This window comes from Oryx dammah, unplaced genomic scaffold (assembly GCF_014754425.2).
Source record: "Oryx dammah isolate SB20612 unplaced genomic scaffold, SCBI_Odam_1.1 HiC_scaffold_16, whole genome shotgun sequence".
Classification (NCBI taxonomy): Eukaryota; Metazoa; Chordata; class Mammalia; order Artiodactyla; family Bovidae; genus Oryx; species Oryx dammah.
Window position 1 is genome coordinate 49147056 of NW_024070200.1, and position 16605 is coordinate 49163660.

General features: G+C 49.0%; 1 protein-coding gene across 1 annotated transcript; it reads right to left on the reverse strand.

The window, feature by feature from the left end:
- Positions 1–8171: 8171 nt before the first annotated feature.
- Positions 8172–16095, reverse strand: LOC120875362 (myeloid-associated differentiation marker-like). Its single transcript, XM_040257126.1, has 3 exons — positions 16049–16095; positions 12617–12795; positions 8172–9162 (listed from the first exon to the last, which is right to left on the reverse strand). The coding sequence occupies exons 1-3, from the start codon at positions 16093–16095 to the stop codon at positions 8252–8254; spliced, it is 1137 nt and encodes a 378-aa protein (XP_040113060.1). The 3' UTR covers positions 8172–8251.
- Between the last annotated feature and the right edge of the window lie 510 nt (positions 16096–16605).

The window sequence follows — 16605 nt, forward strand, 5'->3', positions numbered from 1 at the left end:
GAGATCAGGCTCTCCTCCATCAAAGGGCTGAGAAGGGGACTGAGATCCCATAGACAGGGTGCCCAGCACTGGGCTGCGGGAGGTGGGGACCCACAAACAGCACCGTCACCATGATCCTAATAAAGGAAGAGCCGCTCCTGCAGCTCAGCATCTCCTCCCCCTTTCCCTCCCTCCTCCTGCTCCTCCTCATCATCTGAGGGTCTCGGGTCCTCAGGACTTAGAGCTAGATCACATCTTCTCTGGGTGCCATGTTCTGTGTGTGTTCTCATCCAGTCTGATGGCTTTAAGACTCCACTCAATAGACAAACATCTTTGTGCACCGAGTGTGTGCCAGGCACTGTTCTAGGTCTGGACAGAGAGAACTCTGTCCTCATGGAGCTGACACTCTAGTACAGAAGATGGACCATGTATAACCAGTAGGCAGTATTAGGTCAGTGGATGATAAATGCCACGAAGAAGGAAAACTGGTGAGAAGAGTTATTGGAGTGTGTGGGTATGAGTGGCCAGGCTGCTCTTTTAGGTGGGTGGGCAGGGTCAGCATTTAAGAGGATACTGAACGAAGTGAGCAGGCTGTGTGATGACAACTCCCCAATTCCTGCCTCTGGAGCTGATCTCTGTTGGGATCCAGGATCATATCCAACTGCCTCCTGAACTGTCCCTCTGGATGTCTCAGGATACTTTACACTCAACGTATCCAATCCCATCTCCTGAACTGCCCCTCCTGCCCAAACCTTCAGCACACACAGATCCTTCCTCATCTTCCCCATCTCAGTCAATGGCACTGCCTTCCTGGATGCTCTTCACAAAATACTTTGAATCCACCCACTCTTCATCTCTAGAGCCACCTGGTCCAGATCTATCCATCCTCTCACCTGCTCTAGTTGCTTCCTCTATTTCCATCCTTTCCCTCAAAGACAGGTTTGGAATAAAGTCAAAGCATAAGCTGGAATCAAGATTGCCGGGAGAAATATCAATAACCTCAGATATGCAGATGACACCACCCTTATGGCACAAAGTGAAGAGGAACTAAAAAGCCTCTTGATGAAAGTGAAAGAGGAGAGTGAAAAAGTTGGCTTAAAGCTCAACATTCAGAAAACGAAGATCAGGGCATCTGGTCCCATCACTTCATGGGAAATAGATGGGCAAACAGTGTCAGACTTTATTTTTTTGGGCTCCAAAATCACAGCAGATGGTGATTGCAGCCATGAAATTAAAAGACGCTTACTCCTTGGAAGGAAAGTTATGACCAACCTAGATAGCATATTCAAAAGCAGAGACATTACTTTGCCAACAAAGGTCCGTCTAGTCAAGGCTATGGTTTTTCCAGTGGTCATGTATTGATGTGAGAGTTGGACTATAAAGAAAGCTGAGCGCTGAAGAATTGATGCTTTTGAACTGTGGCATTGGAGAAGACTCTTCAGAGTCCCTTGGACTGCAAGGAGGTCCAACCAGTCCATTCTAAAGGAGATTGGTCCTGGGTGTTCTTTGGAAGGAATGATGCTAAAGCTGAAACTCCAGTACTTTGGCCACTTCATGCGAAGAGTTGACTCATTGGAAAAGACTCTGATGCTGGGAGGGATTGGGGGCAGGAGGAGAAGGGGACAACAAAGGATGAGATGGCTGGATGGCATCACCGACTCGCTGGATGTGAATTTGAGTGAACTCCAGGAGTTGGTGATGGACAGGGAGGCCTGGCGTGCTGCAGTTCATGCGGTTGCAAAGAGTCGGACACAACTGAGTGACTGAAATGAACTGAACTGAACTGAAGATATTTTGAAGGCTTCTCTTTGTTACCTTAGGATGGAACACAGACTAAAATTCGCTTCCAAAGCCCTGCAAGTTCAGACTCCTTTCTACTTTTCCTGCCTTTTTGCCTCCCTCCCTCCAGGCACTGAGATCATCTTCCAGTTCCTCTTTGTCATCTCAGGGCCTTTCCTCTGACATGTCTACACATCCCCTAACCCTCAACTGAGATTAGAGCTCAGCCTAGCACAAATTAATCCTGTGCCCAGTCAATGCCACTCCAAAGATCAGTTTGCTCATCCAGAAAATGGAGATAATGGTCTTCAGCAGCAACAATCTGACAAGTTGACTTATTACCTCTATTTCATTTTACCTTCAGGGATATTATTATTGTCATCCCCATTTAACAGATGATAAAACTGAGGCTCAGAGAGTACATTAGATCATTTTACTCAAGGTCATACACTTACTCCCTGACAGAGCCTGGATTTGAATAAACGTCTGTTTCCCTGCAAAACTCAGCAGGTAATAGAACCTCAGGAAATGCTGAGATTTACTGAATGCTGACCCTCTTCTCTTGGGTCCAAGAATCATCTCCTGCCTCTTTTCTGTCTTGATCTGGCTGCAGTATCCTTTTCTTGCCCAGACTTCCTGTTAACAAGCCAGCCAAAAAATGCCAGAGTGTGGAGATTTAGAGAAGGGCTGACTGGACCCTCACTGGATTCTCCTCAGCTCACTGGCCTCCCTGTAGGCACCTTTAGACAGGAGCCAGACACACAGACAAGGGCCACATGGATTGGCCATCTGCACTGGCCCCCGAGGCAGGTAACCAGGTCCCTGAGAGCCCAGGAGGGAGTGACCCACTTCTCTCTATTCATTGGAGGATTGAGGAAGGTCAACTCTGTGATTTTTCCAAGAAGCTGTTCCAGAGCCAGGGAATGGGAACAGCTGTGCCCCAGACTGTGTTCTGTATGCGGTTCAGGACACAGTCTGGGGAGTGTCAGCTGGAGTCACCCTGCCTGGAGGAGGCTCTGGCTGGCCGGCTAAGGAGGGAGCCTCAGGCCGCTGCCCCTGGAGACAGGGAGCCCAGGCCAGGCAGGGAGCAAGGGAAGGGCCTGAGGCTTGGGCACCAGGGCTGTTCTTCATCAGCCATGTATGCTAAAGGGCTGGGGGAGTCCTGGTCACAACAGGTGGATTTGGGGACCACATCTCCCCTTCCCCAGATCCCTGGGCCCAAGGTGCCTTCCTTTCCTCTGCCTTTGGAGACAGTCCTGTGCGGGCATCTCTCAGCTCCTCCCTCAGGCTTTCTCCTTGGGAATCAGACCCACATGTGACTGTAGAACCACAGTGTACTCTGGGTCTGCCTCTGTTTTCATTCTGGGCTTCTATTTCATCTTCCCTTACGTATGATCAGCCCCTTTGTACACCCAGCAGAAAGGACTTTGCATTCCCTAAAGGAACAAGCTCCCCAAACAGGGGAAGACCACTTGGGCTGCTGATCAGGACTCTGAAGAAGTGAACAGTCAAGAATGTGCAGGAACAAGGGAGTCTGGGAGACCTCAGACTGTGGGGGCGCCTGGAAGCAGTTTGTGTTTTTGACAAGAATCACTGGAGAGTTGGACCCCTGGGAAGTGACTGAGGAAACTCATGTTATGAGAGAGAAACATGTTCACCACCAAGCAGAGGTCATGGGGAAGGAGGGTCTGTGTAATCAGGAAGGATGTGACCAACAAACAGGACCCAGCAGCAAAGAGGAAACAAGCAGAGAGGGTGGACAGAAGGGAGGGAGCCAGCTTCCATCTCCACGTCTGATTCGCAAGACTGGCAAGTCCAGCAGATGAGGAAACTGACTCAGCAGCAGTGAGTGCCCTCCTCAGGGGGATGGGGCAGGTTTGTGCAGAACAAGGGTGGACGGGGCAGAATCCCAGCCTGGAGGATGCTGCTGCCACACTTGTCACAAGCAGTGTGCGATTGTGGACAGACAGCTGGTCTGGGGACAGGACACCTGCATCCTGACTCTGACTCTGCCACACACAGGGTGACTCTGGACAAGTCCTGTCCCTCCCTGGGGTCCAGCCCCTCCTCCTCTATGACAAGAGGGTTGGACTAAGCAGAGGACCTTTACACTCTCTTTTGAGCTCCAGTGAGGGGAGTGGACCAGCCTAGGAATTGTGACAAATGACCCTTAACCCCCCAACAGGAGGGACGGTGTAGCCACATTCATGAACCAGGAGGTTTGGACAGTGAGCCCCTCAGGTGAGCCAACCCTGGGCAATTTTTGTACTAAAGCACAGAAGCATCGCCATCTTCCTGGGAAGTGAGCTCCCAGGGTTGTGTTCTATATTATTCAGAAAAATAGTAGAATATGAGATTCTTCCACCCAGACTGTGGAGGTCAATGCATATTTGCCTTTGTCAATGAAAAAATTAATCAATAGTCAAGTTAGAAAGAAAAGGAAAATTTTATTCAAAGCAACCTGAGGAGTAAAGCTGCTGAAACCATCTCTCAGGAAGCTCTGAGAACTGTTGAGAAGAGTATGTGGGGAGCAGTAGGTGTGTGACTTAGAGGAAGGGAGACATGCCACCAAGCACACACCTTGTTACAGGTTACTGCTCTTCCAGGACAACAGCCATCTTATTTAATGGTTTTAGTGCTTTTCTAAATACGGGATGAGATGGTTGGATGGCATCACCGACTCAATGGACATGAGTTTGAGTAAACTCAGGGAGTTGGTGATGGACAGGGAGGCCTGGCATGCTGCAGTCCATGGGGTAGCAAAGAGTCGGACATGACTGAGTGACTGAACTGAACTGAACTAAATACGGGAAGATGCAAAAATGTGTTATTGAAAATTCCTCTTGAAAAATCTATCTGAGGGCTGGTTCTCCCAGTTTTCCCAGAGCACAAAATACTTCATCCTGATTTTGGCTTTGAATTCTTTTCAGGGTGGACTGTATGTCAGGGACCACAGTGGCTAATGGCTTTGTGCTTGTAGAACTGGGTGGTGGGCAACATTCTTTATTACAGTCCCCTCCATTTCTGTCTTAATTTCAACCAGAGTTTGGGAGACATTTTGGACCAGTCTGTCCCAAGGTGCTAAGAATGCTCATTCCTGGGTCATCAAAGGATTTCTTTGATAAACCACTCAAGTGCTATTACTCATCTAGTTCTCTTAATAGTGAACAAAAGCATCTGGACCACCTATCTTTCTAGTCTATCAGCTTCCAGAAAACGGTTTCCGCTTTCTGCTTCTTCCCATATCTATTGTCACAGTATTACAGTCAAGGATCTTATAGAACTATGCTGCTGCTGCTGCTGCTGCTGCTAAGTCGCTTCAGTCGTGTCCGACTCTGTGTGACCCCATAGACGGCAGCCCACTAGGCTCCTCTGTCCCTGGGATTCTCCAGGCAAGAATACTGGAGTGGGTTGCCATGTCCTTCTCCAATGCGTGAAAGTGAAAAGTGAAAGGGAAGTCGCTCAGTCGTCCCCGACTGTTAGCGACCCCATGGATCAGGTCAATTGTTTCAAGTAGTCTAGGCTCCATTATTTTTTAACCACAAGGTTGATAACACATTTGTTAATGCAAGAAACAAAACTCTTGTAAAATAGGCAGAAAATAGCTAGGGACGTTAATCATGCAATAAGTAAGCAGTATTATCTTCTAGTTACATGGCTGGGGCCAGAGGAATAAACTGATCTTTATGGCTGAGCAGGTATTTCTGCCGTCGGGGTCACACAGAGTGTGGGTGACCGTCGGGGTGGGCTGGTTAATACAGATGCACAATGCACATTGGAGGGGAGAGCAGTGCAAAGCGCAAGTCACTGTCGTGTCTGACTCTTTGCGACCCCATGGGCTATATGGTCTATGGAATTCTCCCGGCCAGAATACTGGAGTGAGCAGCCGTTCTGTTCTCCAGGGGATCTTCCCAACCCAGGGATCAAACTCAGGTCTCCTGCCTTGCAGGTGGATTCTTTACCAGCTGAGCCACAAGGGAAGTCCCTAGAAAGAAAGTTTTCCCTGACTGGGAATCGAACCCTGGCTGCGGTGGTGAAAGCAATGAATCCTAGCCACTAGACCACCAGGGAGGGAGGAACCCAAATGGGCAGAGAAAAATTTTTATGTTTATATTTTTCTTATCCTAGCCTAAAAATATGAGTTTTACTTCATTGTTTCTTAAGATTTTCCTGCCATGGGAACCTCCCCCTGGGAGCCCTCCCCCTCCACCCAACCTGCCACCGGATGAAGACCACACTGTTCATCCCAGCACAGGGATGAGGGGCAGCAGTGGGGGTCCTTCCCTCCCCCACAGTTCCGCTTGCCTGGCTTGCCTGCTGACACTAGACGCTGGGCTCTGAGGCTCTGCGGTTGAGAGCAAGGGAGGAAAAAGGCTTGTGATGCTGTCCAAGCCACCAGTTACTGCAAAGGGCTGCTGGTCTCAAAGCAGGCGAGCACAGACACACACACACACGCACAAACACACACACTGAGCATGCACACGGGCACACAGTTTAAAGAGAGGCATCCAGGTGTTGTCATGGCCCCTTTAACTCTTTGGTAAGAGTTAGGGGGACAGGATGTTGGCACTGGGGTGGGGCCCAACCTCTTGTGGGCCCACCGCCTAGGCCACACCCCCAGGCTCTGGTCCAGGTATGGGCAGAGAGTCCCAGAAACCTAGGTTTGGCTGAGGATGGAAATTGGCTAGGACACTTCTGAGCCCTAGGCAAATTTGAGAAAATTACAGTGTGCGGATTTTAGTTTTGTGAAGGTGAGGGGCAGAGGAGGGCATGAGCAGGTGTTTATTTTCTTTTATCTTTATGTGTATGCTCAGTCACTGTTGTGCCCAACTCTTTGTGGCTCCATAGACTATAGCCTGCCAGGCTCCTCTGTCCATGGGATTTCCCAGGCAAAAATACTGGAGTGGGTTGGCATTTCCTCCTCCAGGGGATCTTCCCAACAAAGAGATCGAACCTGCATCTCTTGCATCTCCTGCATTGGCAGGCAAATTCTTTATCACTGCACTGCCTGGGAACCACCTGGGAAGCTTTTTAATATTGAAATTATAAGGGCTTTATGAACATAGGCGAAGGAACAAGGCTATCCTCTATGATTGACAGCAGGGACTGATGGGAACTAGAAGCTCCAAGGGATTTTTTGAAAATTACATATATTTGTAGAGATTATATTATGTCTGAGTCCCAGAGAAACAGGAAGAAGCAGCAGAAAGCAACTGGCACAGGAAGCATGTGTGTGTCCCCTCACGCTCAACTAACCCATTTCCCTTGACTATGAAAGCAGCAATCCCACCACCTCCATCCACCTGCCCAAGAAAATTAGAAAATTCCCTTTTAAGAATAGGGTCCCCCAGTAATTTTTGACCTCCTGACTAGAAAAACAAAAGAAAAGAAAACGAGAATACCCAGGCTAACATCCCTTTAAGGTTGCAGCGGCCACACTCTTCTCCCTGCAGAGGCAGGACCTGCTGTTTTGATCACTGAGGCAGGAGGGCCACATTGCTGCCCCTCACCAACACTGCAGACAGGTGTCTTCAAGACTCTGGCTTCTTTGGTAGCTCCTTTTTTAATTCCCTTGACAGTAGTTGGCATGGAAGTCATCTCAACTTCCTCTAAGATGCCATCTAGGCCAGGAATCCCCAATTCTCGGGCCACGGACAGGTACTGGTCTGTGACCTGTTAGGAACTTGGCTTCACAGGAGAAAGTGGGCAACGGGCATGACCTAAACCATCCCCCTGTCCTACCCCAGGGAGAAATGGAAAATTTTTCTTCCAAAAAACTGATCCTGATGCCAAAAATGTTGGACTCCGTTGTTCTTGGTAGTGTGTTTTAGTAAGCCTACAAAAATTCTGGAGACAATCTTAAGTGGGGCTGAGCACCAGGTAGGGCCCAGGAATTCAGGGTCTCTGCTTTAGATTCCCACTCACTGGGAATTATTGACCTCTAGAGATTTATTCTTTAAATAGATGAGAGGCACACTGTACACTCTCCCCTACTGGGAAAAAGTGGGCCCGATGACTAGCTACTTATCCCACCTCCACATACACACACCAACTAAGGCACCGCCAAGGGGACAGACACGCTTTGGCAACAAGGCCCCTCCATAAGCCGAGGATGTAAACAGCTGCACAGAGGGCTGTGTGCTGTGGAGTCATGAGAAGGAAGGAAGGAAGAGAACGAAGGAGTCTCAGGCCCAGATGGATCAGAAGAAGGAAAATGGGGAGAGGTGATCAGGACACAGGAGACAAGAAAGCAAGGATGACTCGATAAAGGACAAAAAGCAGAAAATGTAGAAAATATGAGAGAAGCAAGAGAAAGAGGCAAAACAGGACTTGGGCAACTACACTAAGCAGGAAGGAAACAGAGCAGGAGGAGGGAAGGAAATAGAAAAGATGAAGAGGAAGGATGTGAGGAGGGAGAGAGGAGCCAGGAAGAGGATGTCAGAGGATTGCAGAACTTGGTAAGAAGATGGAGTCCAGAGCCCCTGGGCAGAGCTCAGTACCTGATGAAAATGAAGTGGATCCAGTATGCCATGTCAGCCACATAAATCAGCAGGTTGATGACTGTCAGGATGGCCACAGTCAGCTTTTGGTCCCAGATGCATAGTGTGGAGGGAAGCTCATCACTGCAGCTCACATCCCTGGACCGCTGGGGCTGCCCGCCGAACTCCTCATTGAACTGGTAGAGTGGCCAGAGGACCAGAGCACTGGCATAAAGGAGGACAGAGAGCACGGTCTGCCCCAACAGGAAATGAGGGAAGAAGGTGTGTAGTCTGTTCTCGAATTTGACCAGCTTCAGCAGCATGGCCACGGCCCCCAGCATGAAGCAGATGGAGTACACGGCCACACACCACACCAGGGCGGGCTGGTGCTGGTGCAGGTAGGTGTTGCTGATGAAGGCGAAGATGATGCAGGCCACCGATGTCTCTAGCAGCTTGAATAGGCCATGAAGGGTAGAAAAATAGAAAGTGGTCTCCCCCAGGAATAGTAGCCAGAGAAAGGCCCCTTCCAAGGCATAAAGCACGCATGCGATGCAGGAGAATGCAGTGGCAGCAGCGGCCTGGTCCCGGAAGGGGCCACGAGGCAAGAACTGGATGTAAGTGATGGCATACATGATGGAGGCTGAGAGGCAGAAAGCAGTGGCGAGGCAGGCGTAGGTGAAGAGAAAGCTCTTCCCAGAAAAGGGGAGACTGGGCTGGTACTCGCCTAATTGGACTATGAAGGTGATGAGGGTGATGACAAAGCAGAAGCACCAGATGAACATGGACCAGTGACTAACAGCCCCCATTCCGGTGCCCAAGCTGGCCACCAGTGAGAAAGCCGCACACGTAGACAACAGCTGCAGCAGGCGGTAGAAGCATAACCTGACTCGATCAGTGTCCATGTCTGCTACACCACGAGGAGGTCCTGATGGTTGTTCAGGTCACGGTCACTGGCACGGCAGTGATCTTCACTTAGAATCCACTGGAGAAAGATCCAGGTTCCAAGGCAGATTAAATGAGATGCCAGGGAAAGGCTCAGGGCCCTGTGACGGCTGAGGCTTAGGATCTGTGGAGATGGAACCAATGGCCCAGACACTTGGGTAACAGCACAGACGCTCCAGAAGGATTCTCCCCACCCATCACCCTTGGCCTTGTCATGAGACTTGTCTCATCTCACAGCTGGGTTGGGTCTGGCCTCAAACCATGAACATGTTTTAATCTCTTTATGCTGGGTGCCATTATCTACAGAGACACAGGGGAGGGTGCCCCTTATCTGCAATCCCAATGCTTCAAGGATCTGAAAAAAAAGATAATGTTTAAAAAATATCTTTGGGTAGAAAATTTTACTAAAAGAGACATGAGACTATTTGCAGTCTATATTTATTTCACTTAGTGTGAATTTCTAAAGTTCTTTTGCACAAACAATAATGTATTTGGTTACAAGGTGTTTTCAGACCCCAGTAGGGTGTCATGTCGTGGAGAGCAGATACACCATTTCACCTGTTTGAGGCTGAAAACTTCTAAAATCCGAAGCATATCTGAACCCAAGGTTTTCAGAAAAGGGATTGGGAATTGTCCTGCTGATCCCATTTTACAGATGACAAAGTCCAATCAAGTGCCTTGCTTAAGGTCAAAAAGTGCAGAGTGGGAACCCAGATAAAAATGCTAAAGCTGTGAATTTGAACCCTTGGCTCTACAGCCTACACAACAGGGCAGGGCCCGGGGGTGGGAGCCCAGGACAGAAACTTGGGGCTTTGGGACCCAGGACACACCTTCAGGGCCACAGCCTCCTTCCACAGCATCTGAAGACACACATGTCCCAGCCTGTCCTCCCTGCAGCGTTACTAGAAGGAGCTGCCATCTGAGGGGACAGAGCCTCACTCGGAGGAGGGCAGCCTCAAGGGTGAACAGGGAGGAGCCATGGGGTGAGAGCAAGGCCATGGGGACAAGATGACGTGGGAAGTAGGGGCTATTGTGAATCCCCTCCCCGCCCCCTCAATTTCGCCTTCACATGTGACTCTTTCTCATTGGGAAGGGAGACTTCAGCCCAGTATGACCCCAAGGAGGAGTGTCTTGAACAAACTGCAGAATAAATTAACGGGTTTGGCTCTTAGGGCTTCCCTGGTGGCTCAGACGGTAAAGACTCTGCCTGCAATGCAAGAGACCAGAGTTCAAACCCTGGGCTTGATCCCCCGGAGAAGGGAATGACAACGCACTCCAGTATTCTTGCCTGGAGAATTCCATGGACAGAAGAGCCTGAAGAGCTACAGTCCATGGTGTCGCAAAGAGTTGGACATGACTGAGTGACTAACAATTTCACTTACACTTCTTCTCGGCTCTTAAGCTTCAAAGCTACCATTCAGGTGGGAGTCTGGAAAGATCTAAGAGTGGTCCTACCTGAGCAGGATTCTCCTAGCCTGGGAGACTGGTTAGCAGCTTCCAAGCTGGGAAGAAGGGGTTGGTAATGAACAAGGATGCTGTGTTTGATGCTGAATGGAGCCTTTCAGGGCATCCAGGGAGGGGTGGGGATGGACAGATGATCACCCCCTTTCAAGGGCAGGAGCTGAAAGAGGAGGCCCCTGCAGGACCCCTGGGAGGGGACAACCCTGAGGATGCTCCCAGGACTGGGGTGGAGGCAGGGGGCGGAGTGGAGATGACTGGGGGGGCCCCAGGGTCCTAGTGGCCCTGAGGCAGATAAATGACCCTTAACTCCCTGCAACAGGAGGGATGAAGCAGCCACCTTCATGAACCACCAGGCTTGGACAGTGAGCCCCTCAGGCAAGCCCACCCTGGGCAATTCTTTTACTAAAGCACCAAGGCATTGCCATCCTCCTGGGAAGTGAGAGCCTAGGTTAGGGCCCAATCTGATTCAGTAAAATAGTATAATATGGGATTCCTGCACCCAGACTTGTGGAGGTCAATGCATAGTTGCTTTTATGGGTAAAAAATTAATCAGTAGTCATTCTAAGGAAGGAATAGGAAATTTTATTCAAGCCAACCTGACAATTACAACTGGGGACATAGTCTTCCCGAGGAACAGGCATCTATTTAATGGTTTCAGTGCTTTTCTGAGTATGAGAGAATGCAAGAAATTGGATTCATAAATATTTCTCCTGAAAATATTTATGTGCGTTTCAGTTTCGCCAGTTTTCCTGGAGCACCTTTCAAGGTGGATTGTAAGTCAGTAACTGCAGTTGCTAGTGACTTGATTCTTGTTGAACTGGTGGTGGGTAATATTCTTTACTCACAATCTTGTTCCTTTTGGTCTTAATTTCAACCAAAGTTTAGGAGGCATTTTTCACCAATTTGTCTCTGGGTGCTAGGAATACTCATTCCCAGGTCAATCAAGAATTTTACTGATAGACCACTCAAGTGCTATTTCTCATCTTGTCTTGGTAACAGTGGCCTAATCCCCCAAACCACCTGTCTCAAGAGTCTGTCAAGCTCTAGAAAATGATTCCTTCCTGTTGTTTCTTCCCATATCTAATAAATGTAAATATACAAGTAATTTTTACTTTCCTGGAATTTCTGGTTACTATCATACACTGCTGTCAATCATAGAGAGAAGCCTTGTCCTTTCTCCCACATCTATAATGTTTTTTTTTTTAAAACCTCGGTACAAAGATTTTAAAAAATAAAATAAAATTGACATACCCTAATTGATCCAAATTTTCTTGCAACTCAGAAAAACTGGGCAGATTTTTGTTCTCACACAAATCACCATCTCTGTGAGGTCTTCCCACAGTCTCCCCACTCCCAACTATCCCCAGAGCCTGGAGACATGGCCCAGCTCAAGACAACTAGCAGTTGCACCCCCTAAACTCTTAACTTTCTGACCCTTAGCTCTTAAAAGGCCCCCACCAGCACTTGCATGACTCTATCTAAAGGTGTGTGCCTGAGCACATGCTCAGTGTGTGGGTCTGTGTGTGGTCGTGTGTGTTTGTGTTCATACATGCCTTGACACCAGGAACCACCAGGTGGCTATGAAGTCATTCCAAACCTTCTTCCTCTCCTGCTCTCAGCCAAGCCCAGCATCTTGCTCCAGCCTCTTGAGCAATCCTGGCTCAGTGAGCAGAGAGCCAGAGAACACACCAGTCCAGCATAGGTCCAGGCCACGTCGGTGGCATAAACCACAGATGCAGGAGAATGCCGAGGCAGAGCTGGTGTGGTTCCAGAAGATGCCTTAAGGCAAGACTGAAGGTAGATAAGGGGGTTATTGATGGAGGCTGAGAGGCAGTAGTGGGTGACATAGCAGGCTCAGGTAATGAGAAAGTTGTCCCAGGAGAGGCATAGGTGATACTGGGGCCCAAATAAGTCAACTATGAGAATGCAGAGGGTCACGGTGAAGCAGAAGCACCAGATGAACATGGGCCAGTTACTTAGGTCCACCATCCAAGTGCCCACTCTGGCCACCAGGAAGAAGGCCACGCAGATGGAGAGCAGCTTTGGGAAGTGGAGGGAGTAGCCCATGATGGTCAGAGAGCCCAGGCCGGAGGATGGTGAGAAGGAGGATGTGATGGTCCTGCGGGTCACCGTCGGAGGACTGCACTTTGATCCTCTGGAACAGACCCCTGAGAAAGATCTAGATCAAGAGCAGATTAAGTCAGACGCCTGGAAAAGGCTCAGGGCCCTGTGAGGGCTGAGGCTCAGGATCTGTGGAGCTGGAACCAATGGCTCAGACACTCGGGTAACAGCACAGCAGCTCCAGAATGGTTCTCCCTACCCATCACCCTTGGCCTTGTCAGGAGACTTGTCTTATTCTGAGCCACACAGCTGGATTGGGTCTGGCTTCAAACCATGAACATTTTAAAAATCTCTTTGTGTTTTGTACCATTATCTATAGAGATGCAAGGTAGGATGGTCCTTACCTGAAATCCCAATTCTTCAAGGCTCTAAAAGTGAAAGTCGCTCAGTCATGTCTGACTCTTTGAGACCCCATGGACTATACAGTCCGTGGAATTCTTCCAGGCCAGAATACTGGAGTGGGTAGCCTTTCCCTTCTTCAAGGAATCTTCCCAACCCAGGGACTGAACCCAGGTCTCTCACATTGCAGGCGGATTCTTTACCAGCTAACCCACAAGGGAAGCCCCCAAGTATACTGGAATGGGTAGCCTATCCCTTCTCCAGTGTATCTTCCCAACCCAGGAGTCAAACTGGGGTCTCCTGCATTGCAGGTGGATTCTTTACCAACTGAGCTATGAGGGAAGAATACTTTTAAAAAAGGTTCCTTAGAAAATTTGACCTGAACAGACAGGAGACACTTCATGGTTTTTATTATTTTACTTAGTGTGAATACTTAAAAGTTCAGTGACAGAAACACTAATGTGTATGATTATAAGGTGCCGGCCTCCCAGTGGGCCCTGCCAGGTGCTGGGGAGGGGCACCAGCTATCAGGGGTGCCGGCAAAGTCTTGCTGTCTGTCTGCAAATTTGTTCCCAACTTAACCTCCATGAAGTAAGCCTGTGATATATATTTATGGTTAAATGACAAGTTTGGGTCCATTTAATGGCATAGAGTGAGTTCTTGGGGAAGGAGATCCATGGAGGTTCCTGCTGTGTGACCCTGGGTAAGACCCGTGCCCTCTCTGGGCCTCAGTTCCCCCACCTGGAAAGCAGCAGCTTTACCTGAGTCTCCCCAGCAGCCCCTCCTCCATTCTAATCTGTGAGCTTGGACATGGTGCCCCCATCAGAGCACAGCCTGGATGATGCTGAGCCCTGCCTGCCCAGCAGTCAGGCGTGTGGACTGGAAGATGGTGATCTGGGAAAGATATGGCTGGGACAAAGGAAGGCGGAGGAGGTGCAAGAAGGGCAGAGAAGGAGGAAGCTAGTAGAAAGACACTCAGAGTGACAAGGAAGTTGTGGGTCTGTGAGGGGACCTGTCACATGGTGCACTCAGTCATGCCAGCTACCCCTTCCCTTCCCCTCCCCCTCACAGAGGACCCAGAAGGCCCTGCCCCACTCTGGACATCAGCACATGCAAGCTTGATTTGCTCCAGATCAGAGACTGGAAACCAGTTTGTACTGGAGGTGGCTCATAGATGTATTAGGTTTTCCTTCACAGTGTATAAATTATTTCTTCACTAAGTGTTTGGTAGCTGCAGTGTTTTAATTTCACATGAAAATCAACATTTCCAGCTCCTTTTGAAGCCTCAGGAGATCTGGTGTCACTGGGCTGTGTGCCCTCAGGAAGGCAAGTAGATGGAGCTGAGCAGCTGCTATGCCATTTATATTGTTTTCCATTCTCATCTCGGTTTACTCTTTTCTCTGTTTTCTTCTTCTTATGTGTAACTGACATAAAGCAGGACCATGATCATCTCCCATGTGCCCCTGTCCCCTCTTGGGTGTGGCCAGGCTTCCTGCCTGCTCACAGGAGTGTCCACCCCCCCATCCAGCGAGCATCCAGGTCCTCAACCTCATGGACAGCCTTCAACACATTCCACAGGCTCTGAAATCATATGTAGACATGTGTGTACATACATGTACATGTGTCTGTAGGGCATATTTATATTTTTTTTCCTGTTTTATAAACATGAGATTTTGTTATCACACAACATCTTGCTTTTCTACCACCCCTGACAGTTGCAGCTGGTCCTCTGCAGGGTCCTTCATCCTCTCCACCCCCTTTACTTATTTCTTTCCCTCCTGGCTCCTATGGGCATTTGGATTGATCCACTTGTCTAGGTCAGTGGATCCTCCCTTGTGAGTCTCAGACACAGGGGGGACCCAGGATATGACAAGGGGTTTTGGAATCTATGTGACTATCATGCTCTAGAACAGGAGGTCAGAATCCATTTCTGGAAACAGAAAAAGATATGACAAAGACTCTATTCTGGGTATTCATCTTGGTTTCCTTTACCTATAGCAAAAAAAAGTATTACTATTTTGATTGCTTAAAACAACAGAAATTTATGTCCCATAGTTCTGGAGGCCAGAAACCTAAAGCCAAGTTGTCAGCAGGGCTGTGCTGTCTCTGATGCTCCAGGAGGGCCATTCCTTTGTTCTTTAACTTCTGCAGGCCCCTTAGCTTGGGCTTCCCTGGTGTCTCAGATGGTAGAGTCCTCCTGCAATGTGGGAGACCTGGGTTCGATCCCTGGGTTGGGAAGATCCCCTGGAGAAGGGAACGGCTCCACTCCAGTATTCTGGCCTGAGAATTCTATGGACAGAGGAGCCTGTCAGGCTACAGTCCACAGCTGGACAGGACTGAGCGACTTTCACTTTCACTGATTTGTGGCACTAGTGGTAAAGAACCAGTCTGCCAGTGCAGGGGACATAAGAGAACTGAGTTCAATTCCTGGGCCAGGAAGATACCTTCTAGAAGGGCATAGAAACACAGTCTAGTATTCTTGCCTGGAGAATTCCATGGACAGAGGAGCCTGGCAGGCTATTGCCCATAGGGTTGCAAAGAGTCAGACACAACTGAAGCAACTTAGCATGCACACTTGCACAAAGGGAAAACAGGAGAAAAGAGAGTTATTGGAGTGGGGTGGGCAAGGCTGCTCTCTTTGGTGGGTGGAGATCAGGATGCTTGAAGGCTGTGACATTTAAGAAGATACTGAATGCAGTGAACAGGTTCTATGATGACGACTCCCCAATTCTTGCCTCCAGAGCTGATCTCTCTTGGGATCCACAGTCACACCCAACCGCCTCCTGATCTCTTCCTCTGGATGTTTCAGGACATGTCACACTCAACATGTCCAGTCCCATCTCTTCAGTCCCCCACCCCCAACATACACTGATCCTCCCTCCTCTTTCCCATCTCAGTCAATGGCACCACCTTCTCAGATGTTCTTCACAAAATACTTGTGAACGCACCTACTCTTCTTCATCTCCGGAGCCACCTTCTTCATCTCCAGATCCATCCATCCCCTCACCTGCAGTTTCTAGTTGATTCCTCTATTTCCATTCTTCCCTCAATGTCTGCTTGGACTGAACTCAAACTAAAACACCTTTGAAGGCTTTTATTCACTCTCTTGGGATGAAACACAAACTCTAAAACATTACCTCCAAAGCCCTGCAAGCTCAGACCCCTTTCTACCTCTCCAGCCTCCTCACCTCCCTCCTTCCAGCCACTGAGAACAAGTCCAGTTCCTCTTGGTCATCTCAGGGCCTTTCCCCTGGTATGTCTACACACCCCCAACCCTGAACTGAGACCAGAGCTCAGCCTGGCACACAGTAGTCCTCAGTCAATGCCACTCTAAGCCTCAGTTTCCTCATCCAGGGAATGGAGATAATAGCACCTGCTTTTGGACATGACAAATCCTAATTACATCCTGCAAAGAATATCATTGACAACTTAAGCAGAGAACAACTGTCCTAGAAGCCTGCTGGGTAGCTTGGAGAATTATTAGGGCGAAACCAGGCTTAGACCA

What these genes read in the sequence shown, in the direction of transcription:
- LOC120875362 (XM_040257126.1), bottom strand. Translation starts at nt 16,095, where the DNA reads ATGGATCTGGAGATGAAGAAGGTGGCTCCGGAGATGAAGAAGAGTAG. An exon ending in CCGGAGATGAAGAAGAGTAG is followed by an intron (nt 12,796 to 16,048) that starts GTGCGTTCACAA and finishes GGTCTGTTCCAG; the next exon opens with AGGATCAAAGTGCAGTCCTC. An exon ending in CACTTGGATGGTGGACCTAA is followed by an intron (nt 9,163 to 12,616) that starts GTAACTGGCCCA and finishes AACAACCATCAG; the next exon opens with GACCTCCTCGTGGTGTAGCA.